This window comes from Mus musculus, chromosome 7, assembly GCF_000001635.26.
Source record: "Mus musculus strain C57BL/6J chromosome 7, GRCm38.p6 C57BL/6J".
In the NCBI taxonomy this organism is placed as follows: Eukaryota; Metazoa; Chordata; class Mammalia; order Rodentia; family Muridae; genus Mus; species Mus musculus.
In genome coordinates this window covers 123376642-123403600 of record NC_000073.6, presented here as the reverse complement: position 1 = coordinate 123403600, position 26959 = coordinate 123376642, and the positions used below count along the sequence as shown (strand labels likewise).

At 45.2% G+C, this 26959-nt stretch overlaps 1 protein-coding gene across 2 annotated transcripts in view; it reads right to left on the bottom strand.

The window, feature by feature from the left end:
• Lcmt1 (leucine carboxyl methyltransferase 1) overlaps positions 1-25798 on the bottom strand; it is a 52556-nt gene extending 26758 nt beyond the window's left edge. Inside the window, exons 1-4 of one of the 2 annotated variants that reach the window (XM_030242666.1) lie at positions 25346-25798; positions 3072-3163; positions 2036-2157; positions 690-766 (exon numbers count right to left, since the gene is read on the bottom strand). Coding sequence is in view for 1 of the 2 variants with exons in the window: in NM_025304.3 (NP_079580.2) it covers positions 690-766; positions 2036-2157; positions 3072-3163; positions 25346-25452 (398 nt within the window). In the remaining variant the exon portion in view is untranslated. The remainder of the gene's footprint in view (positions 1-689; positions 767-2035; positions 2158-3071; positions 3164-25345) is intronic. The other variant, NM_025304.3, reaches the window with a different exon arrangement.
• Between the last annotated feature and the right edge of the window lie 1161 nt (positions 25799-26959).

Sequence of the window (26959 nt, the reverse complement as noted above, 5' to 3'; positions counted from 1 at the left end):
TGTAAGGATGCAGCAGCATAACAAAGTTTTAATGTCTAGGGGATTTTACAACATAATAGTAAGGCTTTTATTTAAATATCTACTTATAGTGGGGCAGAAGTGTTAAAACAAAAACAAAACAAAACAAACAAACAAACAAACAAAAAACTCTTAAGTCCTGACAGAGGGCTTTCAAAGCAGGGTTTTGATCTCAGTTCTAGCCAGGTGACCCTGAGTGAGGCAACTTGTCTGAGCAGAAGACTCTCCTCTCCAGAAGAGGGCTCTGGGGACTCCGCTCCCGAGTCTATGAGGACTGGGCCAGCCAAGAAAATATGAGACAGCAAGAGGCAGAGAAAAGCGCACCACCCACAGCTCTGCAAGCCCTGAGAGGAGCCCTCGCAGCGCTTCACATACTCAGAGCAAAGGGAAATCGCTGTGTTAATTCAGGGCCCCATGATAAAGCAGTAATCACCAAGAATTTTCAGAGTATTCAGCTATGCTCTGCATAGGTCGATTTTTAGCGTTCAGAGAAGTTAGACTAATGAATAAGGAGGGCCGTGCAGAGGATGCACTGACTGTTAAAGACTGCACTCATGCTGGACTCATGGTCCCAGAGCAAGAAAGGAAACCGAAAGGCAGCATTCTCTTCCGAGACACCAAGAGCTGAGTCTCCAACTGGCATCCTGTCCCCTCAACAAAGCCACACTTACTTGATGGTGAGCAGCTTTCTTGTGACTATCATTGGAAAGTCGACTTCAAAATATTTATTTGGGAGAAGACCTTCATCCTGGAGAAAAACACACAGAATCACTCCTTAGCTCACAGACACTATATGCAGCAAGCACTAAGCACTTACCAAACTGCAATAGGGGTACTTAGGGATTTTAGGTCAGGAGGCTCATATGGTCAGAAATCTTCTCATTTACTTTTATTTGTGTGTACGAATGTCTGCTGAGCCTGCGTGTATGTCTGCACAACGTGTCTGTACCTGCTGCCCTCAACGGTCATGAAATCCTGTGGAATTAAAGATGGTTGTAAACTGCCATGTGGGTGCCGAGACTTGAACTTGTGTCCTCTGCAAGAACAAGTGCTCTTAATTGATAAGCCATCTCTTCACCCCCAAAGGCATTTTTCAAATTTCTATGGTCTCAATAAGAATGTACCTGACGGGAGCAAGAATGAATACAGAGGCTGGGAAACAGCTCTGTTAGTGAAGTGCTTGTCTTAGGAGTGTGAGAATCTGAGTGTAATTCTAAAACTCAAGTCAAACTGCCAAGCATGGTGGTGTGAGTTTGTAATCCCAGGGCCCAGGAGACAGAGAGGAGGATCACTGGGGCTCTTTGGCCAGTTAGTCTAGCCTACTTGCTGGGCTCTAAGCCAATGAGAAACTCCGTCTCAAAGGAGCTGGATAATGCTCCTAAGGACCACACCCATGGTTGTCCTTTGGCCTCCATATGTGTTTGAATACACATGTATATACATATACATACATATATACATATATATATACACATATGCATATATATATATATACACACACACACACACACATATGTGTGTGTTTGTATGCACATATATATATATGTATCACTGCCACCCTGACTGATACACACACACACAGACACACACACACAAAACACATGTATTAGCAAAAGAATAGATGCAGGAAAAACTAAGAGGTTTTGTATCTATCCAGGTAAGGTCTATAGAGCTTGAAGTGGGATAGTGGGGAGGAGTTGAGAGTTGTCAAAACACAGCACATACAGTACACAGGGTTTTAGGATCATTTTCTTGCTGTTATAAGAAAGTCTGGTGAAGCTGGCCCAAGGGACCCACCTGTCTGCCCCCCAGCTCACCAGTGCTGGGATCACAAGAGCAAACTACTATGCCCAGTTTTTTCCTATGGATCCTGGGGGCAGAACTCAGGTCTCTGTGCTTAGTTAGACTATCAGCTGAGACAGTCCCCTCTTTAAATATATTTTAAAATTTTTAAACTAGGTAATCATCATCAAAAAAATTAAGCTGGAGCAACTGTAGGAGGAGAACCTTTAATTACCTTTAATTTCCAGAAGGTGGTATCCATCCCAGCCCCAAGGTTGAGAATTTGGCAATGGCATTCTGTCTTTCGGAGAAAAGCTTTAATAAGCTGACTGACACCATGAACTCGGGCAAAATATCCTTGAAGAGAGTTCCAGAGAAACAAGCTGTCAGTCACTCAGGGACAACACACATTATCCCTCAAAGCCATCAGAGAACAAGGTGCCACAAGGGTTCCTGGCTCAGCACTACTCATTAGGAAATCTGCCTCAAGACTCCAGGGAAGGCTGCCAAGTAAACCAGCCTCAGGACCCCTGCCATTCAAATCTCTCTGCATTGCTCACAGAGACTATCTACAAAGATCCACCTTTCGAGGCCAAGAGCCCCCTACATTACCCACAGATGAATTAAGATAACATAGTCAGTTTTCACTGGGGCAAAAGTAAGCCATGTTGCTGCCTTCACGAAATTACTTAAAAGCCTATCAGTTGTTACTAAACACTATAAAACGGCACAAAAGTTTACCCTCACGCGGGCAGACAGTGAACAGCAAAAGATGCACGGTATTTTTGTTCTGGTTGGTGTTTTGGTTCTTTTGAGACAAGGTATTATTGTGCAGCCCAGATGGATTTTAAAAACCACCATTTTCCTGCTTGAACCTTCAGAGTACTGGAAATAGAAGCATGCCCCACCATACTTGGCTTATAAAGAGGTTGTGTGTATCTGCGAGTGTGTGTTCACACACTTTTCAGTGCTAGGGACTGAACCCCTGAACTTGTACATGCTAAGCAAGCACTATATGACTGAGTCACATCTGCAGACATAAATAGGGTCTTATAAATGGGAGAATTAGACAACAAAGTTTCAGCAATATCACTTTTATGATCGAATTGAGATTAAAATGTTTTATAGTGTGCCATATTGGTGAGGAAGCTGGGAACTAAGCCCTTTCCTGTTCTTTGTAAAGAGCACACTCTGGAAGGCTCTCTAAGAATAAATCTGTAAACCTTCAGGGCCGTGGGGTTGAGATGGCAGGGAGGCAGGTAGCCACTTACCTCTGTTAATTTCGGGGGCCTTCCTCTCTTTAGACTGCCTTACAAGATGCTCGATGTACGGATCATGCCAGTAGCCAATGCTCACCGCAAACCTGGAAAAGTAGAAAAGACAGGCAGTGAGCATGGAGTTTTCAGCCCTTAGGACCACTGTCGAGTTCTTAAGAACAAGAGAGAGGGTCTGGAAGAAAACCAACGACCTCAAAGACCGACATATGCACGTGGACTGCCTAACAGCCCTCTAAGACCCATCTAACATGGCCACACTCACGTGACACCACCCCACACACCTCCTACTTTCATCATGTCTGGTCTCCTCTTCACACTGCTCATTTCCTCCCCAGAACCCCAAACAAGCCAGCCTCAGCTCACCCTCACAGGACCTGTGAGCATCTGTTCACTATGTAAACACTCAGGCCACTCACATCGAGATTTTATCAAGTGTAACACAAAGTTTCCTAACCGCTACCCCAAGTCTTCACACTTCAAACCCCACATTCCTTAATAACCAAGTCAAGACTTAAGGGTGCATGCAGTACATCTCCACGCTAGTTGAAGCTCCTAGAAGCAGACATTACATCTTTTCTTTATATCTACCAATAAGATCTCGTTTTCTTATTTGGTGTTGGTTTTGAGACAAGGTCTCACTTCATATCCTGGCTGGTCTCAGCGCCTGAATCCGCCCTGCCCCACCCTCCCAAGGGCTGAGGTTACGGATATGTGCTACCACACTAAGTAACAAGGCTGACTCTACTTGCTATTGTGGGTACCATTGTCTGTACAAGCTTGTCTCTCTGATGCCTGCACATGTGTGGATACCATGAGCAAGCATGTAAATGAGGTTGTCAATGCAGCATGTAAAATACAGATTTGCCAGGCCTTGCTACATGTATCTCTATAGTCCAAAGCAAACGGCACACTTATAGTTTGATCACAGTTAGTTTCCTTAGTCCCTAAACAGTGCCTATAGCTCAGAGGTAGACCCAGTCAGGGCGGCACACACCTTTAATGCCAGCATTTGGGAGGGAAGGCAGATGGACCTCTGAGGGCTCGAGGCCAAGCTGATCTCTAGAGTGAGCCAGGGCTATGTAGTGAAATCCTGTACCCAAAAGCCAAACATAAAACAAAGCAAAACAGCTCAGCGGAACCATTCTTACCTAAGGCACTACATTCAATCCCAATACCACAAAATAAATAAAAACAAACAAACAAAAAATTATAACAGTATAGTTTTCAATGATATGTGACTTGCTACTATCAAATTTAATTTGAACAGTGTGCAAATCTTCATTTTTTTAAATATAAAAAAAAAAGAGCTCAAAATAGAAAATACCATGTATTACAAATAGGAAGCATGAAGAAGTTTGGGAATGTGTGTTAAGAGTCCTCGCTGTAGAGATCTGAGTTTTCAGGAAATCGTGCAGTGCCATCTAGTGGCAAAGGCGTATCTTCAGCTGAAGAACAGTTCTTTCCAATCAATCCTTAGAGGGAAGGGGGAGGGCGTGTTCTCAACAGAGTGGCTAAACTCAGGTCCTCACCATTTGACAGGCGCCAGCTCACTGGGGCTTTTTCATCCCCAGTAGGGAGGAAGGAAAAGAAGACTACTTGAAGGAAGATGAGCATCGGAATCTGGGGTTCACAGCCATCCACTTGGGATTAACTAAGCAAACTGGTGCACCAACACAAAGAATGCCAACCGGTCTCCAAGGCCCAGAACCCATGACTTGGGGTAGGTCCTTTTAAAGAAGAAAACAAAATGCCACTCTACTCTCTGAAGTTTCTTTCATCTGACTTGGACCAGAAGGCATCAAACAACAGTTTCAAACAGCAATTCAGGTCTACGTTCTATAGCCCTGGGTGTGTGGGGTTGGGAGGGCAACTGCCCAGCCTTGCCAACAAACGCCTACTGTATCTAACTGCACAGGTGATAGCAACCCTTACTGACAGACTCCATGACACTCACAAAGGATAAACGGTATCTGATGCCACAGGAGAAAAATACGTGTCACAGAATTGAACGGTTGCCTTCCTCACTAGAGACACTTAAGCCTGACTATCGGGTAAACCTAAAAGGCAAGGAGTCACCCAGGAGAAATACCAGAAGCCCATTCATTACAAAGCACTTATATTATCACAAAATAAAGAACTCTCAAAAAGTAGGAAGAAATTCCTAGAGGTAAAAATGGATGAAAACACATATTTGGGGGACAATTCACAAAAGAAATAAAAACTAACTAATAAACATAAAAGCTCAGCCTTAACAATTCTTAAAGGCAAAAGAAGAGCTCAAATAAAGCACCATTTTTCTTTTCAAACTGGCACCAAATCTATTTCTGAGCAGAGCTTGGATTTGGAGGACGAGGAAGCAGCCAGCGCTCAAGCATGGCTGCCAGGTGGTGGCAGGCACACCAGTGCCACAGGTGCGGCGCCAACAGGAATATAAAGCATGGGATACGTGCATATGCGAGGAGCTGACAATCCCACTTCATCCTAATAACCAAGAACGGGCACAAAGACAATTCCATGTGCAAGATGTCCCAACTTTGTTAGGAACTAATCCACAGGTACCCAAGATGCCCCACTAGATACCAATCGCTTGAAATGGTATTAGCAGCAGTTAATACCACCACACCACCCATGATGCTAAGCACCAACTCTGCTTGCTGGTTCTTCTCTCTCTCTCTCTCTCTCTGTGTGTGTGTGTGTGTGTGTGTGTGTGTATGTACGTAACACATAGATTTGTGTGTGTGTGTGTGTGTGTGTGTGTGTGTGTGTGTACATAACACATAGATTTGACTGCAAAGACCGTTCTCAGTACCAAGCTTCCAGCCTGGGTGTGAACTGCTTGTGGTCTCCAAAGCCTCTTACTACCTCCAATTGTAATTTTATTGCCGCCCTTTCACGTCTTTCAGTTTCCCTTTTACTGTCCATGGCCTGAGCGTTTCTTCTTGCTTTATGAATGGAAAGCAGAAGCAGCTTCTTCCGGGTCACAGGCTGCCCCTAACTAAGCATTTACTGAGGTCTGAGTGGATCTGCTGACCTAACTTGTTGAAGCATGCAAGAAACGACACACCTCAGGAGTCCCACCCCAAATGTGGGAGACGCCACGCCTCTGGCTGGGGGCCTGGACAGAATTAGAGGAGGGAAAGGAAGAGCTATGTGAGCACCTGTGTTCCCCTCTCTGCTTCCTGGTCTGCCAGGGCCAGAGCATTTCTCCTCCACCACAGGCTCCTGCCACCAGGATGTTTCTGCTCAGGCTTCTGGAGCAAAGAAACAATGGACTGAATGGATCCTCCTAACACTAGGAGCCAGAAGAGATCTTTTCTCCCTTAAGTTATCTACAGTAGGCAATCTGGCCACAGCAATGGAAAAGGAGTCCATGCACTGTTGAAAGCAGTCACTGAACACTGAGAAATGGTTCCAACACTCACAGCAGGGAGCAGTCACTGAACACTGAGAAACGGTACCAACACTCACAGCAGGGTGCAACGGCAAGAGCTCACCCAGAAAGGTCCCTTGGTCCAATGTCTCCAACTTACCAAACCATGAGTCAGTACTCATGGACGCCATGACGGTCTATCTCCATTGTCAATTTGATCGGATCAACACTGAAGCAACTCTCTCTGTAAGGGAGTTTCTAGCCTGGGTTAACTGATGTGTAGGCAGCACAATTCTGTGGCTGGAATTTTAAACTGGATAAAGAGCACCAGTGTCCATCTCTCTGCTGCCCGCCTGGCTCCCGTCTGATGGCCTCATCTCCCTCTATGCCACTGTTCACTGCACTTTTACAGGAAGCTTTATAACTAAGGTTAGTGTGAAGTACCAATTTTGACCTTTTCAAAACACTTTGAATCTTTTTTTCCCAGATCCTTTATATTTCCATATATATTTCAGAATAAGCCTGTTATTTCTTAAAAAAAAGAAAAAAGAAAAAAGATGGACTGAATTTAGACCAGAGTGAAATGACTCTATATATCAACTTGAATAGAACAGAAATCCATTTTTTGTTTTATCCTGTTTCTGAGGCAGGGACCCACTATAAACTCACTATATAGCTATAAATGGCCTTTTAAACTCTTAATCCTTCTGCCTCCGCTTCAGACATGCTGTGATTACAGGTGTGCACAACCCCATACTTGGCTCAGATGTCTTAGCAATGCCCTACCACCTGTTGTGTCTGGCCAGTAGATCACAACATGGGTTTTAGCCTGGAAAGGCATTTTGGAAACCTGGAAGAGAAGAGGGGCTGGGCTGCGCGAGATAAGGAAGGAACCAAGACAAAGCTCTCTGCTCAAGGTTCAATTTTTACTATTTCGGCATTCAGTTATAAAGGAAGGGGGAGGGGCCCAATTCCCGCCAAATAATCTTGGGATCCAGTAGCAGGGTGATCACGTGATGGCTTCGGAACAGCAAAGCAGCAGGTTCTAGCAGTAGGCGTGACAGAAAGATTGAGCGGGAAGCTCCATCCCTGAGCAAGCAGGTTTCAGGCTGGGGGAGGGGAGATTACAACCACCAATGTGAGAAAGTACATCTCCAATTAAACCTTTAATCTCAAGAAGCAAAGCAGGTTTCTGTGTGGAGAGGTTTCATATCTCTCATTAGATTTATTCCTATCATGAATAGTTTATCTTTTGCCCTATCACAAATGATATTCCAGTGTTTTATTTTCCTGCATGTAGATATATGCACACAGAACATGTTTGCCTAACAAAAGATTCTACCTAGGGGCTCAGAGGTTAAAAGCATTGACTGCTCTTCTGAAGGTCCTGAGTTCAAATCCCAGCAAGCACATGGTGGTTCACAACCATCTGTAATGGGATGCCCTCTTCTGGTACGTCTGAAGACAGCTACAGTGTAGCTATTTATAATAATAAATAAAATCTTTGGGCCAGAGCGAGCAGGGCAGGAGCAATCAGGGTTGACCGGAGCAAGTGGGGCCCGACCAAAGGGAGCAGAGGTCCTAAATTCAATTCCCAGCAACCACATGATGGCTCACAACCACCTGTACAGCTACAGTGTACTCATATATATAAAATAAATCAATAAACCTTAAAAAAAGATTCTACCTAGAATCTTTAATGAGTTCCAACAAATGAACATCAATAAAAACAGGCAAAAGATTTTAACACAGAAGGCAAAAGACCAAGAAACAGCAATGAATGCATGAAAACGTGTTTGATTGCCATTAGTCACCAGCGGAATGCTATTTAAAACCATAACAAGATGCATTTCACATACAGTGGCAATGCCACATGCGACTGGAGTTCTGCTGCATCACTGGAGGGACTTGTAAACACACAAACCAGGAGGGACCTAGTGTGCCTGCTGAAGACGAACCCACCTATGACTGGGTTTGACAACTGTAACAAATTGGTAACTAACTCTTAAGTCACCTATAATGCATCAGTGTGGCATGAAGAAGAGAAATAAAACAACTTCCCCTTGGAGTCATTTAATTGAGTCCAGGTTCGAATTCCCTACTTTGTACTCCCTGTGTCTTCTGCCCTGTCTGTCTGTGGCATGAGTTTAAATCTGTGCCTGCCTGAAAGCTGTCTTGTAAATCCATCCGTGTATCTGTGTGTTCTACATGTAACTGTGTCTTTGTGTATGTGTGTATATCTGTGTCTATATGTCTGACCCACACAAAGAGCTTTGTTCTATATTTACTGAACACCACAGAGTGTATCACACGAGGAAGAGATGGGATACTTGACAGAAATCTTTAACCAAGTTTTACAAGAGGTTAAAGTCACTGGCTCCAATTGATCCCACCTGACCAGATAACAAACATTATCAACCAGCGTCCATCAACGGGTGCTTTCAAGCTTTCTGCAGATCTTAGGGAACTGCTCTCAGCCCGTGTGTCTGCCGCTCTCAGCTAACGACGCCCGTGCCCGTGCATTGGTCAGAGAAATGGAAGAGCACAGAACTAAAACCTGCAGCTATGCACTAGCTAGGGCTGTAAGAGCTGACTTCAAGAGAATCTAGGGCAGGTAAGGTTGATTGTTACATTGTTCTCCTAAAGGCAGGTTAAACAAACAGTTTGAGTACACAGTAGGCTATCAGTCTTAAGTGGCCTCAAAGTGTATTGTTAACTCTGGCTTTGAGGTCTAGCCAAAGTTTTGGTAACTTAGAATGAATGCTTACATTACATATCTCTTAAGATATTTTCAGAGTATTGCATTGCTACCATGGGGCAACTACGAAACAAAAAGAACACAAGAGAAGTGAAAGACAGAAAAAAGTGCTGACCAAAGCCTATTTACAATGGCCCATACAGGAACAAGAACAAGTAAATGAACAAATTAGACAACAGATACAGGACTGGACGACTTCTGACCAAATACTCAGCCAAGCTCCTGAGCCTACTTTGCTGACTACAGCTTAGCCATAGGCTATAACTGCTAACAGCTTAAGGACCCATCTGTAGGGTGAGCCTAAGCCATCTTAGGGTAAATGTCTAAGACAATCTGAGACTGCTAAAGGAAGTTACTGTTTGTTCCAGTCAACACCTGAGCAGGGCCCTGTCTGTCTCCCAGCCCCTGAGGTAGGGCAAGAGCCTAACTTCACAAACACTAGTTAGCATTAGCGGGAGATTTTACATGAGCCACTCTTGTCTTCTAAGGATTTGTAAGTTGTCAACACCCTAGCCCCATTGAGCTACTGCACACTTCCGTTGTCTCACTCTTCAGCCTGTCATTTCTACTGAACAAGAAGTTCCGTTCAGTTTGCACTGGACTGAGTTGGAGTGGACTGCGGGAGCTTTACTGATTAAAACCCACTTTATTATCTGGGTCTGTGTATCTCTGTTGATATGCACATGAATAAACCTCAAAGAATATGCTGGATACAAAACCATGCTGGAACAAACCTTTAATCCCAGTACTCCGTGAGTCTGAGGTCAGCCTAATCTATACAGCAAATTCCAGCCAACCAGGGTTTCACAGTGAAACCCTAGGTCAAAACAGAAAAAACAAATAATATGTATTGTATGATTTATTAAAGAATGTACAAGAACAGTTAAATCTAGGGCTGGGAATACAGCTCTTATCTCCCTGACGGTGGCACACACCTTAAATCCAGCATTCGGGAGGTGAGGCAGATGGATTTTTGTGAGTGTGAGGCCAGCATGGTCTATATAGAAAGCTCCAGGACAACGTGACTACGTGGAGAGACCCTGTTTCAAAACAACAACAACAACAAAAAAGAAGTTTACTCAGTAGACTCCCCCAGAAGAGACTGCTCCCTTGATGAAAGGGGGCTCAAGGCATGCATCTCCTGTCAACATCTGCTTTCACTCTTCCTTTCCAAAGCACGGCCAATCAAACGGACCAGGAGAGCTCTATAAACTTCCCTTATCCTGAGAAACAAGGAATGGGACCCTGGATAAAAGACAACTACGTAACTTTTAAGTCGATGATTTCAGTCATCAAAATGAGCAAAAGCAACTTCAGCTGCAAAATGAGGTGGACGCCACTGGTGCACTACAGCATTGTGAGATGGACGCCACTGGTGCACTACGGCATTGTGAGGTGGACGCCACTGGTGCACTACGGCATTGTGAGGTGGACGCCACTGGTGCACTACAGCATTGTGAGGTGGACGCCACTGGTGCACTACAGCACACATGAAGACTGAGTACACAGGCAAAGTGTGCTTAAGTCAGAGCGGTCAGTACAAAGGGGTAGAGTTGGCCCTGCACCCTTGTAACATAGATAATGTAACCTTTCTTTAAAACATAGAAGTGCAGAAAGAAACTGTTTCAGTGATCACAAATGGCCTTCCTTAAGGGTTAGCCAGAAAGTAAAGACTGCACTAGGTGGCTCACTTGAGAAAGTGCCGGCCATGCACAACAGGACCTGAGTTGAGATTCCCCAGAGCCCATAGAGTCAGGCACACTGGTGTGTGCCTGTGACTCCACCATGGTATAGACAGAGACAGGTGGATTCCTGCCACTCATTGGCCAGAGCTTAACTGACCAATGAGGTCCAGATTCCATGAGACTCTGTCTCAAAAAGTAAAGATGGAGAGTGATCACGGAAAGATGCCTGACATTCACATCCTTCCATAAATGCATGTGTGCCCACATATACAAACATACATGTGAACACACACATGCACACACATACACATGCACACACCTAGCAAGTGTCAGACACAGTAGCATAAACACTAACAACTTCCATTACTATGAAATACACCAAACAATTTAACTGAAATTTAAACACACATCAGCCTTACAGAAAATACTTCATCAAATGTAGAGGGAAGAGTCAGGCGGTGGTGGTGCACGCCTTTAATCCCAGCACTCGGGAGGCAGAGGCAGGCGGATTTCTGAGTTCGAGGCCAGCCTGGTCTACAGAGTGAGTTCCAGGACAGCCAGAGCTACACGAAGAAACCCTGTCTCAAAAAAAAAAAAAAATGTAGAGGGAAAATTTACAATCCTTGGTGTTCAAAGTCTTACAAGTCAACAACAGGAACATAAATAACCAACAGTAAGGATGTAGCTCAGCACAGCACTTGCCTAGTACCAATCCAAGGCCCTGGGTTCAACCCCTACACTGTGAAAACAAAAACAAACAAAAGCAGAAAACAGAAGAATGTCAACCCAGGAGAAAGATGAAGTGGCGAGCATCCATGTAAACCCAACAGCCAGCTTAAAAATGGACATCCTAACTGGTAACTGTGAATTAAAATAAGAGCTGCTACCCGTTACAAATTAACAAGAGAGAATATTTTCTACCTGGTAGTTGATAAACAACTTAAGAAACTGAGAATATTCCATAATTCATAACATGTTCACTTTGGGTAGGAATGTAAACTCATACAATCTCTTTCTGTATGATTCTGCCAACTTCACCACAGGGGTCTTTTACTGGAAAACATATGGAGAACTGGTGGTGGCCACAATATAATTTTATTCCTCCTTCCTATTTGTGATGGTTTGTATATTCTTGGGATAGGGAATGGCACCATTTGGAGGTGTGGCCTTGTTGGAATAGGTGTGACCTGGTTGGAGTAGGTGTGTCACTGTGGGTATGGGCTTAACACTCTCACTCTAAGTCAGTCTTCCACTAGCAGCCTTTGGATGAAGACTAGAATTCTCAGCTCTGCCTGCACCATGCCTGCCTGGATACTGCCATGCTCCCACCTTGATGATAATGGACTGAATCTCTGAACCTGTAAGCCAGCCCCAATTAAATGTTGTTTTTATAAGACTTACCTTGGTCATGGTGTCTGTTCACAGCAGTAAAACCCTAACTAAGACACTATTCTTTAAAAATTTGATGACTATGATTATTTTGTCTGCATATATGTCTGTATATTATATGTGTGCCATAGTACACTTAGAGGCCAAAAAAGACTGTCAAATACCCGGGAACTGGAGTTAGAGGTGGTTATGAGCTGCCAGGTGGGTGCTGGACAACTGAGCCCAGGTCCTCTTGAAGAGCCACCAGTGGTCTTATGTGTGGAGCCATCTCCTGGCTACATAGTACGACTTTAATAGCAACACTAGAACAGTTTTAATACACTCGAAAGAAGATATACAGTAGAGTCCACACAGACGCCTGTAAGGGAGGGAATGCTTACCACTGTCCTTTTAAAGTTCTGGGGCTGGAGAGATGGCTTAGCTTCCAGAGGACCTGGGTTCAATTCCTAGCACCCACATGGCGGCTCACAACTATCTATAATTCCATTTCCAGAGATCTACATGCAGATACACATGCTGACAAAACACCAATGCATGTAAAATTTTTAAAAATCATTAAAAAAATTAAAACCTTAAAAAATAAGCAATTAAGCTTTGGAACCAGTGAGCTAGCTCAACAGCTAAAGGTGCTTGCTGTCAAGTGCTTACATCCTGAGTTCAATCCCCACTCAGAAAGGCAACTGACACCCACTGGTTATCCTAGGTATTCAACTGTAACAATGTATGAATGCACATATACAAACAAGCAAACAAACAAATGTAAATTTAAAAAAGAAAAAAGAAACTCAGTCTGGTAAGATGCAAAAAGGTGGCCTGGTAAGGTGTGCGTGCATTCCCAGAGAGGCAGGAGGTAATAAACTTGAGGCCACCTGGGAGATAGAGAAATAAACAAACCAGAAACAGGAAGGAAGAAAAGAAGGGAGGGAGGAAGGGAGGGAGGGAGGGAAGAAAGGAAAGAAAGAGGTGGGTGGATAGGCAAAACATGGCATAATTTTCTTCATTTATAAGCAAGTTTAGAAGCTCACTTATTGACTAGAATGGTCCACTTCTACAATAGTTTATTTTCTCTTGAAATGGAAAGCAGAACCAGCTTTGAAAATATTTTAGATCAAAATCTCTACCTTGCTCTCTGGTGCACAGCTCTAAAGATGTAATCAGTACACCAGAAAGGCCGGCACCAAAGCCCTCAGGGCAAATCTAACTTGGCCTAGAAATGACCATATGGCCTGCTCCTGTGTCACTTGTGTTGAGAAATCATTACGGTCTATAATAGCTCAGAGGAATGTCAGTCTCAGGCCTGGTCTGGTTTCTGTAATACACTGACCACTCACAGGACTTCACCCATCAGGAATATAATCCTTAACGCCACTTGGATTCAGCTTCTCATTTGACAAATGTTCACTGTGCGTTTACAACATGCATCCCTGCTCTGTGGTGAATCACTCTCCTGGAAGATACAAACATTAAGCAATGAGGTTTTGAATTATGTCTGAACTGCTGACCACAAGAATACACTTGGGTGCTAGACAATTGACAAGAGGCATGTGCCTGTGGGTATGGGGAACAGATCAAGTACTGAGTGAATGTGTCTGCTGATATGGGCGCAGTCACGTCATGCACCTTAATGCCTCAGACCCATGGTAACAGCAAGGCCTTCACCAGGTCAGGCTCGGAGTAACAGCTAAGCCTTTTCCACGCGTCCTCGTACAAATGCTGGCAGCGTGTGCAGAAAGTCTCAGCCGCTGCCTCCTCCTCTGGGGTGACTGCAGCCTGAGACTCCTCTCCTACAGAGATCAGCTAACTTGACTTCTTGTTCAGCAGCACATAACAAAGCACATTGAGTGTCTTAGTCAGGGTTTCTATTCCTGCACAAACATCAGGACCAAGAAGCAAGCTGGGGAGGAAAGGGTTTATTTGGCTTACACTTCCATACTGCTGTTCATCACCAAGGAAGTCAGGACTGGAACTCAAGCAGGTCAGGAAGCAGGAGCTGATGCAGAGGCCATGGAGGGATGTTCCTTACTGGCTTGCTTCCACTGGCTTGCTCAGCCTGCTCTCTTATAGAACCCAAGACTACCAGCCCAGGGATGGCATCACCCACAAGGGGCCCTTCCCCCTTGATCACTAATTGAGAAAATGCCCCACAGCTGGATCTCTCTGTGATAACCCCAGCCTGTGTCAAGTTGACACATAAAGCCAGCCAGTACATTGAGTTTCTAGGCTGCTGGCGCATCTCCTTCAGAAGCACGGCCCATCCAATTCCACCTTTTCCAGTATGTATCTCTACATGTCGTTTCTTCATTCCACTCACCCCAATCAGGTCAATCCCAAAGCCATGCAGCTCATGCTATGTATCGAGGTGTCTGGGGGAGCTCCATCCCATCTGAGCTAAGCCAAACAACCTGGAATAATCTTCAGAGTCCTCAGCCATCAGTCAGCACTTCTATCAGCTGCTCCACCTTCCACATCATGAATGGGATGGCTTTGCAGTCCTGCCCCATGACCATCCTGCCCTGAATACCAGCAGCTCTCGCTTAAGATATTCCTGGCGGTAACAGTCTTCGTCTCCCTGCTTCCATCCTTGCTTCCTACGGTCTGTTCTCAGCCTTTAAAAACCCAGGCTACTTCATTCTCCCGCTCAAAATCCTCTAATGGCTCCTAACTCATAAGAGAAAAGCTACAAGAGGAGGCGGAAAGTTGCCTGTGGTTAGGAGCACTTGGGCTCTTCCAGAGGACCCAGTTGACTTCCATCACTCACAACCATCTGTAACTCCAGTCCCAGGATCCACTTCTGACCTTAGTGGTCACCTGGCAGGCATGCATGTGGCGCACATACATACTGGCAAAGCACTCAGACACATACAATAATATTAAGGATTGTTTAAGTTCCAAGAACCTACTATGCACAGACTCTTCTCCCTCCCAATCACTCTGTATTGCTGCATATAAAACAAGTCCAGCAGGCTTGGGACCATTTCCGCTCTATTTTCTGCCTGGGATTCTGTTTCCTCAGATGTCTCCAGGGCACACTCCCTCAGCTTCTGCAAGTGTTTGCTGCAGATGTATCTTCTCAGTGGGACCTTCTCTGACCTTTCCACCTTGAAATCATATCTGGCATGACACATATGTGGTTTGCTTCCTGTCTGGTTTCTAAGAGCTCCATTTGATTTGTTTACTTCTATAGCTATAGTCTAGAACACAACTTCCATAAACAAAGCAGGCACTCATGAAAGAATTCTTAGCCCGGCGTGGTGGCGCACGCCTTTAATCCCAGCGCTCGGGTGGCAGAGGCAGGAGGATTTCTGAGCTCGAGGCCAGCCTGGTCTACAAAGTGAGTTCCAGGACAGCCAGGACTATACAGAGAAACCCTGTCTCGGAAAAAAAAAAAAAATTCTGGGTGAATGTAAGTACAATTCTATAAACTGACATGAAACCAACTAGTCTAAAGCAGAGGGACCAGCATGCTTGATGGCTCTGAGGAAGGAGAGCTGAGAGGGAGGCAGAGTAGGGTGAAGTGATACTGGGGACCTATAGCAGAACAAGCAGGACCCTGCAAAACTGGGTAAGGCCATTGTCAACAGGAAACTATTAAACCACGGAGGGACACAATCCAGACAGCCTTTTACAACTTCCGGCTTCACTATGACTTATGGAGTAGAAGAAAGAATGACTGAGGAAGCCCAGGAGGCAGAGGAGTGCCTTAACTCTGATCATACCTAACCTCACCTTGCACCAGGAAACCAGGAGCAGAGGTGGAAGGAAAGAAGGAAGTAGATTCCAGAAATACTTTAAGGGGAAAAGCAATGGATCTAGGTAACAGATCACATAAGTGGAAGACGTGGAAGACCACGTCTCCCTGTTTTACCTGTGACCTAGTGACCGATTGAGTAGGGTCAGGAGAGGAAGACCGTGTCAGGGTAATCTTTAGCAGGCTAGGTTAGCAGTAGAGCATCTGAGGCCATTCGGAGACATCTGAGTAGGTATTTTTAATTAGGTGGCAATCCAATGGAGAGTGACCAGATCCTAAAAAGCCACCGTGGATCAAACATCACATTGTATGTAGAGTTGTGCCTGTGGATAAGAGGGAGCTGGAAGATTTTCAAGTGACAGGACAATATTTGTGATTATTAAAAAAAAAAAAAAATTTACACGCCTTTAATCCCAACACTTGGGAGGCAGAGACAGGCAGATTTCTGAGTTCGAGGCCAGCCTGGTCTACAAAGTGAGTTCCAGGACAGCCAGGGCTACACAGAGAAACCCTGTCTCAAAAAAAAAAAAAAGATTAAAAAACTTTTAAAAAATGTAAAAAGCCACCCTGAGCAGAATAAGGATCTGTATGAAGAGACTGAGTGAGGGGAAGAGAAGAGGGCTGGAGCAGAGAGAAAGCTCCCTTTCCACTGCCCATCTCCTGCACAGCCAGTAGAGGAGTGCTGCTACACCCTGTCAGTCCACTACTTACATCCCCGAGGATGACGCCGCCTTCCTTCTATGGGTCATCCCTCTGCAGACTCTCCTGCTGCCCAGTGCCCACCTCTGTCAAGTTCCCCTAACACACTGCTCTGCCTCTGTCCATGTTTCTGGTCATACCTGGCAGCCTCTGTGCATGTTGTGAAGATTCACTCTTCTACTGTGCACAGAAAGCAGCCTTGGCCTCTAGGAACTAGCTGGTTAGCATGAGCTAGCCCTTCATTTGGGGGCAGCTGGCTTGGTACCTACAGTGAGGCCATGATGTTTTCCTGCTGGGTATAAACAATTTTGCAGAACACTAGCATGAGGCATTCTGCAAGAATGACAAGGGGTGCAGATTATATGCACTGCTAAATTCTAAACACAGGTTAAAAACAAGATCCCTATCTTGGCTTGCTTTCTATCTCTGTGATAAAGCACCAAGACTACAGCAGCTCAGGAAGGAAAGGGTTTATTTGACTTGCATGCCCCAATCACAGTCTAGCATGACTACAAGTCAGGGCAGGCACCAAAGCAGAAGCCCTCGCTTACTGGCTTGCTCCCCATGGCTTACTCAGCCTGCTCTCTTAGACAACTCAGGGCCACCTTCCACCCCCACCCCCCGCCCCCCGGGAGGTACTGTCACTTGGTCACAGTGGCCAGGGCCCTCCCACATTAATCATTAATCCAAAAAATGCTCCACAGACTTGTCTGCAAGTCACTCTCACGGAGACTTTTCCTCATTTGAAGTTCCCTCTCCCCAGATGGCCTGAGCTTGTGTCAAACGGACAAACACTAAGTAGCACAGGCATTGTGTCACCCCCAAAGACACCAAGCCCCCTCTCTTCTAGCTGACAAGTGACTGGGTTTCTATTGCCCCTTCAATCCTTCTCTAGACAAACATTCTAACGCCCTGAGTGTGCCTCGCCAACAGAGCTGCCAGGCCTCGGCTGTTAGCGTTTGATCCACAGCACAGCTGTTTCATGGACCCTCCTACGAACAACCCAGCTGAAGCACACCTCCTAAGAAGTATTTTCTGCTCCCTCTTATTGGGAGACTACAACTATGAAATCATCTTTTCTAGCTACAAGTGTGTTCTACAGGACAGAGACAAATGTCCTCCAGGAAAGGACTGTGAAGTTTCTTACAGGAACACGAATGCAGTTCCACTTGAAGGCTTCAGTGCCCTCCTCTGTCAACAAGTATCCTGGACGGAAACAGAAGGCAAGTTTGCAAGTAGATAAAGTATGGAATTCAGTCCCAGCTGCTCACAGCGTGGGAGATATGAGGACAGGAGTTCAAGACCTGTCTAGGCTACACAGTGAAACCGCATCTCAAAAACAAACAAACCAGGTGCTAGGGCAATGGCTTAGCAGGTAAACATGCTTTGACACACGAGCATAAGGATCCGAGTTTTAACCCCTAGGACCTAGGATGCACATAAAAGCCTACCACGAGTGTCTGTAAGCCCAGCTTTCCTAGGAAACAAAGCAGTTCCTGGGCAAGTAAAGCAGATGACCTGGATTTAGATCCCCAACACTCACATAAAAATCCAGAAGCTGTGCAGCTGCCACCCCAGGCTGGGGGAAAGGCTGAGATAAGTAGACCCTGGAGCTCACTAGCCAGAGAATCTAGCTGCATCTGTGAGCTCTAGACTCAGTGAAAAACTCTTCCTTAAAAAAATAAGATAGAGGATGCTGAACATTTTTTCAGGTGCTTCTCAGCCATTTGGTATTCCTCAGGTGAGAATTCTTTGTTTAGCTCTGAGCCTCATTTTTTAATGGGCTCAGATTTTTTTGATTTTCTGGAGTCCACCTTCTTGAGATCTTTATATATATTGGATATTAGTCCCCTATGTGATTTAGGACTGTTAAAGATCCTTTCCCAATCTGTTGGTGGCCTTTTTGTCTTATTGACAGTGTCTTTTGCCTTACAGAAGCTTTGCAATTTTATGAGGTGCCATTTGTCCATTCTCGATCTTACAGCACAAGCCATTGCTGTTCTCTTCAGGAATTTTTTCCCCTGTGTCCATATCTTCAAGGCTTTTCCCACTTTCTTCTCTATAAGTTTCAGTGTCTCTGGTTTTATGTGGAGTTCCTTGATCCACTTAGATTTGACCTTAGTACAAGGAGATAAGAATAGATCAATTCGCATTCTTCTACATGATAACCGCCAGTTGTGCCAGCACCTGAAAAAATGTGCAGCATCCTTAATCATCAGGGAAATGCAAATCAAAACAACCCTGAGATTCCACCTCACACCAGTCAGAATGGCTAAGATCAAAAATTCAGATGACAGCAGATGCTGGTGAGGATGTGGAGAAAGAAAGAGGAACACTCCTCCATTGTTGGTTGGATTGCAAGCTTGTAAAACCGCTCTGGAAATCAGTCTGGTGGTTCCTCAGAAAATTGGACATAGTACTACCAGAGGATCCCACAATACCTCTCCTGGGCATATATCCAGAAGATGTTCCAACTGGTAAGAAGGACACATGCTCCACTATGTTCATAGTAGCCTTATTTATAATAGCCAGAAGTTGGAAAGAACCCAGATGTCCCTCAACAGAGGAATGGATACAGAAAATGTGGTACATTTACACAATGGAGTACTACTCAGCTATTAAAAAGAATGAATTTATGAAATTCCTAGGCAAATGGATGGACCTGGAAGGTATCATCTTGAGTGAGGTAACCCAATCACAAAAGAACTCACATGATATGTACTCACTGATAAGTGGATATTAGCCCAGAAACTTAGAATACCCAAGATACAAGATACAATTTGCAAAACACATGAAACTCAAGAAGAACGAAGACCAAAGTGTGGGCACTTTGCCCCTTCTTAGAATTAGGAACAAAACACCCATGGAAGGAGTTACAGAGACAAAGTTTGGAGCTGATACAAAAGGATGGACCATCTAGAGACTGCCACACCTAGGGATCCATCCCATAATCAGCCTCCAAACGCTGACACCATTGCATACACCAGCAAGATTTTGCTGAAAGGACCCTGATATTGCTGACTCTTATGAGGCTATGCCGGTGCCTGGCAAACACAGAAGTGGATCCTCACAGTCAGCTATTGGATGGAACACAGGGCCCCCAATGGAGGAGCTAGAGAAAGTACCCAAGGAGCTGAAGGGGTCTGCAACCCTATCGGTGGAACAATATGAACTAACCACTACCCCCGGAGCTCTTGACTCTAGTTGCATATGTATCAGAAGATGGCCTAGTCGGCCATCATTGGGAAGAGAGGCCCATTGGTCTTGCAAACTTTATATGCCTCAGTACAGGGGAACGCCAGGGCCAAGAAGTGGGTGTGGGGAGAGGGAGTGGGGGGGATTGGGGGGGAGGGTATGGGGGACTTTTTCGATAGCATTTGAAATGTAAATGAAGAAAATACTTAATTTAAAAAAAACATTGCCCTTTATATTAAAAAAAAATAAGATAAGAGTACAACAGCTTAAGACACTTGACATCAAACTCTCATGTCCACATACACACATATGTGTGCATGCACCAGTACACGTGTATATGCATGCATGTGCATGTGTACAGACATATACACAAACAGAATTAAAAAAAAAAAAAGTAAGAATGAGTTGTCCAGAGAAGCAGTTAGGGGTACAGACCAGGCTGGCAGACACAAATTCACAGTAGTATCAAGTTGTCCTACTATGTGTGTACCACAAGTATTCTAGGAGGAAATGGAAACTAGAAGTTGTGCCATTTCTCTGAGATTCACCATACCCTGCTGGACCACACCTTCTTGCTATTGTCTACCCTTTGACTACTTACCTTATTTAAGGAGGTCTATTACCAAAGGGCAAGATAGATATGGGCAATGCCAACTCAAGTGCTGAATGACGGACTATGAACTCTAAGCTCTGACTTGACAGGAAAAGCCATGGTTCTGAGGAAAGTCGACTGAATTCTAATAACTGATTAAGGCAACTGCAAAGGAGGAAGATGGTTATGCACCAAGACGGAGACCTAGGGTACCATGGTGGGAAAGGGTGGTCACAAAGGGATGAGGGTATATAGGCAAACTGAGTGCTTACAGGACACTGAGTTCACCCAGGGGCTACGTCAAGAACTAAGGAGGGTGCTTGTTTCAGGAGCAGATAATCTAAAATTGCAATGACACAGAGGTTAGCACGGTCTTTGTGCAAGGATGGTACAAAAATTTTACAGTGTTCCATATCCTGCATCAGTTCCTACAAAGGTTGTCTAACAGGGGCCAGCTGTGGGGTTTGGAAAGGGTAAGGCCCGTGCCTAGAAAGAAAGAAGGAAGGAAGACCAGAGGAGGTGAAGCCTTCAGGGACCTGACTAACTCAGAAAGGGTAAACAACAGCCACCGGGGGAGGGGTCCTGCTGGATAGAACGAACCTCAAAAAAATGGGAAGAGGAAACCAAACAGCTTGAAGAGCACACATCTCAAACACCTGGTCCTTGGGATCCTACATGTGAGAGAGAAGAAGACTTCAAGAAAAGGCCACTGTAGGGAAGCACCGAAGTTCAGGTACAGGGAAGGAAGGAATGGTCACAAGGAGGCTGATAAGCTGGAGGGACTTACAGAATATGGAGCACCCATCTGAGAGGACACCGTGCAGGAGTGGTGGGCCCTGGGTCACTGGTAAACAAAGAGCAGAGTGACCCCGAGCATAGCATGGTGAGCGTAACGAGAAGACAAGGCGAGTATGTGAGTCTGAGTCATGTTACTATAACAAAATAACGGAGCTCAGTACCTTAAAAAGCAAAGAGGTTCATCTGGCAAATGAGTCTGGTGACTAGAAGTTCAAACAGCAAGGCACCAACTTGGCAAGACACCCTGACTGTGTCATGTTAGAGTGAAAACGTGGACGGGAGAGAAGACATATAAAAAGAGAGCAAGAGAACTTTCCGTGACAGCCCACTCACAGCAATCAACCAGGTCTCAAAGAATGAAAATCCCCTCCCTCAAGACTCGGGAGGCAGAGGCAGGCGGATTTCTGAGTTCGAAGCCAGCCTGGTCTACAGAGTGAGTTCCAGGACAGCCAGGGTTACACAGAGAAACCCTGTCTCGAAAAACAAACAAAAAAAAAAAAAAAAACAAAACAAAACAAAACAAAACAAAAAGAAACAATATCCAGGGTTGGAGAGATGGCTCAACGGTTATGATCTCAGCACACACACAAAAAGCCAAGCCTGGCCTTGCACATGCCTGTAATCCCAGTGTGGGGTGGGTCAATTGACAGGACCTGCAGGTTGTAAACCTAACTGAAAACTGAGAGCTCCAGGTTCTGCAAGAGACCCTGCCTTGGAGGAATAAGGTCTAATGAAAGGACACCTATGATATCCTTTTCCAGCCGCCACACGGGTGTGCACAGGATCATGAACCTACACACATACACACACACACACACACACACACACACACACCAACACTTAACCAACACACAAATATTCACACACACATATATACCAAAAAAGAAAAAGGAAACAAAGAAATACATTAAACCTTTTTAAAGGCCTCAACAGTTCTCACGGGCACCATCTACCAACAGTGACACATCAGGAACCACGTAATTACAAACCTGATGTGTCAGAGCAGGCCCCGATTCTGACGACGTAAGAGTGGCAATGATAGCCAGTTTGAAGCATCTGCTGCAGCCACTGCTGAAAACACTCCACACTCAATCCTCACCACAGCCTCCGAACGCAGACAACCTCACCACTGTTCCAGGACTCCGTACCAACGGAGGGGGCAAACCAACACACAGTGACAGAACTGCAGGTACCCTGGGGGACCAATGGACTTTTTAAATGTTGCCTTATGGATTTGATGCTGTAACTCACAGTGGCAGGAACCAGCCAGACCCACTGCTAATACATGCTCAGCAACTTCAACCAAATAATATTCTGACGGGAAGGAAATCCAAACTACTACCAGTAAACTAGTGACAACTTCACTTTGTACTAATCCTGTAGTAACAACCAAAAGGTATGCTAACTTTGTGATCCCCATTTTAAAAAAAGAAAGGAAGACTTCGGCAGAGAAGGATAACTTGCTCCTATGCCCCACAGGCAAGCATCTAGTGATATCACAACCTTTGACAAGACTGAGAAGTTTTATGTGATACAATGAAGATGTTGGTCTCACAGGCAAGATGGCTTAGGAAGAAGGTGTTTGCAACCAAATGTGATGCTCTGAGTTCAATACCCAGGCCCAACAGGGTGAAAGAAGAGAAATGACCTGTCCTACACTGCCTGCTGACACATATATATAAAGTGAATAAATGTAATTTGAAAAAAAAGTTGTTCAAGGATGCCTATTACAGTATCACAGAAACCAAGAGACACAGAATACTCACATATAGCTTAAGGATTAATTTATGGGGCTGAAGAAATGGCTCTGTGGTTAATGCTTAAGATCAAGTACTGAACCCCAAGTTCAATTCCCAGCACATACATTGGGTGGTTTATAACTGTCTATAACCCCAACTCTAGAGGACCTGCCAACACAATGTGCACTCACAAAGACACAAATATACATATGGCAGATGGTAGTGGCACACACCTTTAGTCCCAGCACCCAAGAGGCAGAGGCAAGCAGATCTCTGTGAATTAGAGGCCAGCTTGGTCTACAGAGCAAGTTCCAAGACAGCCAGGGCTACACAGAGAAACCCTGTGTAGAAAAACAAAACAAGGGAAAAAAAAAACTCAACAACAACAAAACAAAAAACAGAAACAACAACAACAACAAAATCCAAACCAGATTCTCAGAGACAAGGATCCAGTGCAAAAAGCTCTGAATGCAAACCACAGCCTCCACTACTCGAAAGGATCTACTGATAGTGGATAGCAGAGAGTATCACTGAATCTTCAAAGCCACTTAAGAGACCAGATCGCTGCCACCCGCCACGCCACATCTGCTTCTGTCTGTCTCTGTCTCTTTCTCACACACACACGCTTTTACTGTGTGATGTACGCGGGCGTACCTGCATGTGCAGATGTATACAGCTATGCATGCACATGCTCGGTCCTGAGATTGATAGCGGGTGTCTTCCTCTATCACTTTCCACCTTATTTTTTGAGACAGGGTTTCTCATTGAACCTGGAACTTGCCAATTTAGCTAGACCAAGTTGGTCAGGGAGCTCCAGGGAACCCCTTGTTCCCAATCCCCAGGATGGGGGTTACAGGCATATGAGCTCAGGTCACAATGGTTGCACAGCAAGCACTTTCCCAACTAAGCTCTCTCCCCAGCCCCTACTTCAGAGACAAGAAATCTAAGGCAAAAAAAAAAAAAAAAAAGTTAGGGGGCTGGGGAGATGGCTCAGTGGGTAAGAACACTTTTTGTACAAGCCTGAGGACTGAGTTGGATCCCCAGCACAATAAAAAAGAAGGGCATGGCTTTTCACGCACCTGCAACCCGTGATGGGGGCTGGGGGCAGGAAGACTGCTGAGGTCTCTAAGGTTTGCTCCTTACCTAACCAGTCTGGCTGAAAAGGTGAGAGATCTTATCTCAAGGGAACAAGGCAGAACGATAGAGCAGGATACCCAACATCCTCCTCTAGGATGCACAGGTAGTCACCCACACATGCATGCCCCCAACACACACACACATACACATTAGGAACTTGCCCAAGTTTATATAGCTTAGGCAGTCTGGCTCCAGGACTGATGCTTTAAATCCCATTGCTTAGTTTCTAAGACCCTACAAAGAGTGCAACACTTCATTCCAAAACTTGTATTCCCCACACTATAACACCTCTCTGGCCCCCAGCCCACGCCTCTCTCCAGGGCATTGTCCTAATTGTTCCAAAGCCCACACTCGTCCCTAGTTCTGAACATTGTCCTACTTCCCTGTCTCAGGCTTTTTCTTGCCAGTTTAAACATCCCTGGATAAATTTCAAACTCTAAAGACATCTCCAAGAGCCCAACACTAAAGTATGAGTTTACTGCTCCTCCCAACGAGGCTGTGAGTCTAGTATGTCAACACCATGTCTGTTTTGCTCCTTTAAGTATTTGCAATCACTGAAAGCAAACCCTACCAATTAGCTCAAAGTAAGGCACAGTGTACTGTCTCAATAGCTTTGTTGCAGGAATGAAGGACATGCAAGCTTTATGTTTTCTTGTGCACTGACAAGACCCACCACCACCACCTACTACAACTCCATAAATACTGTGACCTATGTATAGTGCTGATTCTACAAACACTGCGGGTGCTGGGACCTGCAATCTACCCCTCCCTCATAGACTTGAGCTTCAGCTGCACAATGGGGAATAATGACCAATTTCAACAGGATTGTAACCTACCAAGCAAAGTTCCTTTTCTAACCCAGCAAAGCTGTAGTTATTACTTGCAACACACCCTGTCTTTCCTGAAGGCTAAGATCTTGCAAGCTTTGTTCAGAGCCTTACTCCCAGTCGTGGTACCCCGGGTTCACACACACTCGTTAATTGTGACTTAAATGAACCTCTCCCTGCTCCGTGCACTTCCCAGGTGTGAAGCCAGGGCCGCTCCAGATGAGTGCGACAGCCCCTTCCCAGTGTCCTAGCGTATGCCTTGGTCAGTGGCCCTCTAGCCACCTAGGCTCGGGACACCAGCTCCCATCCCAAACCCAGCGCCCCCAGGCACCTCTTGCAGAGAGAAGCATCTTCGCAGGTGCCGCGCACTCCCTCGTCGTCCAAGTCACAGCTCGACGAGCAGGAAGAGAACGAGGACTCCCTCGAGCTGGAGGCCATGTGCGTGGGATGTTCTGGGGTGCGGCACCCACCAGGGACATGGAAACGGGGAAACGAGCAGTGGGGGAAAGAGGCAAGAAACAGGCACCGACTAAAGCTGCAAAGATAAGGCGCGATAGGCGGGCGCTGCTCAGTGACGCCGCCCCCGCACCGCCCACCCACCTTTCAGCTGACTGGCTCCCGGGACATGACGTTTGTCGGACCAAGTTCCTCGTCCAGTCAGACCATTGGAGGATTCTTTAGGCTCCGCCCGCACAACCCGGAAGTTTCTAGAGAGCCCGGACATGCTGGTGGCGCCGCAATCCTTTTTGGGAAATGTAGTCTTAGTGGCTTCTTGTCGCTCAGTAACTTACAAACACAGTCAATTCAGGGCTGAAGGGCAGAGAGTCCACCCAAAAGAAGCAAGTTTAATGTATTAACTTTCTGTCTCCATTTAGATCATTCAACACTGTAACAAACTTCTAGTCGGGGAGTCAACACTGTGTCAGGTCCTGTGCTAATCAATGCCTTTGAGATGTTAGGAAGTGACTAGGAACATAGCTCAGAGCGCTCGCCTGGGAGTAGGGTTCTCAGAAAGAAAAGGGGGAAAAAGTTGTGAAAGAGAGAGTTGTGAAGAACAAAATGGAAAACTTTGTAACCATGAGAGTAAATTGGGGATGGGGCTACAAAATTTCTTGAACTCTGTTTCAGAATCAACAGATGTAATCAAAATAGTCTGCGGGACTGAGGAACAAGTGAATAGAAATCAAGGTTTAGGTGACATGAATGGGGAAGGTGGGGGAAGAGAAACCAGTGAAAGGACAGAGGGAGGACAGTTTCTCAAATGAGTAAATATGTTTCATAATTGTGCGTGTGCAGTGTACTTTACAGGTATTCCATAATGGATCACTATAAAACTCTAAATAAAATTGAAGGGTTATTTTCTATTTTGTTTGTTGTTTGGGAGAGAGGAAGGGATAAGCTCTAGCTTTAAGAAGTCTAAATCATACCCATAAAAATTCTGTGGCGATAGGGCAGTGATAAACACTTGCCCACCCTTTCCAGGGTTTTTGGATCTGAGCTCAGAAACACACACACACACACACACACACACACACAGAGAGAGAGAGAGAGAGAGAGAGAGAGAGAGAGAGAGAGGAAGAGAGAGAGAGAATGTTTGGGAAGCGAGAGCAATAGGATCCTTTGAGCCTAGTGTTGGAGGTCAGCCTGGATAATATAGCAAGACTATATTTCAAATTAAAAAAAGAAAAACTAGATGAGTTCTCCTATAATGAAGCCTGGCCTTTAACTCACTGTGTAGCCAAAAATGACCTTGAACTTCTAATTCAATGACCTTGAACTTCTGGTGCCTACACGTCTCCAGTGCTGGGATTGTAGGTATGTGTAACCACATGTAATTTGTACACTATTGAGGCTCAAACCCTGAGTTTAGTGCAATCTAGAAAATATTCTACCAACTGAGCTACATACTGACTCAATTCCTTAAAAAAGAAAACAGCAAATCAAC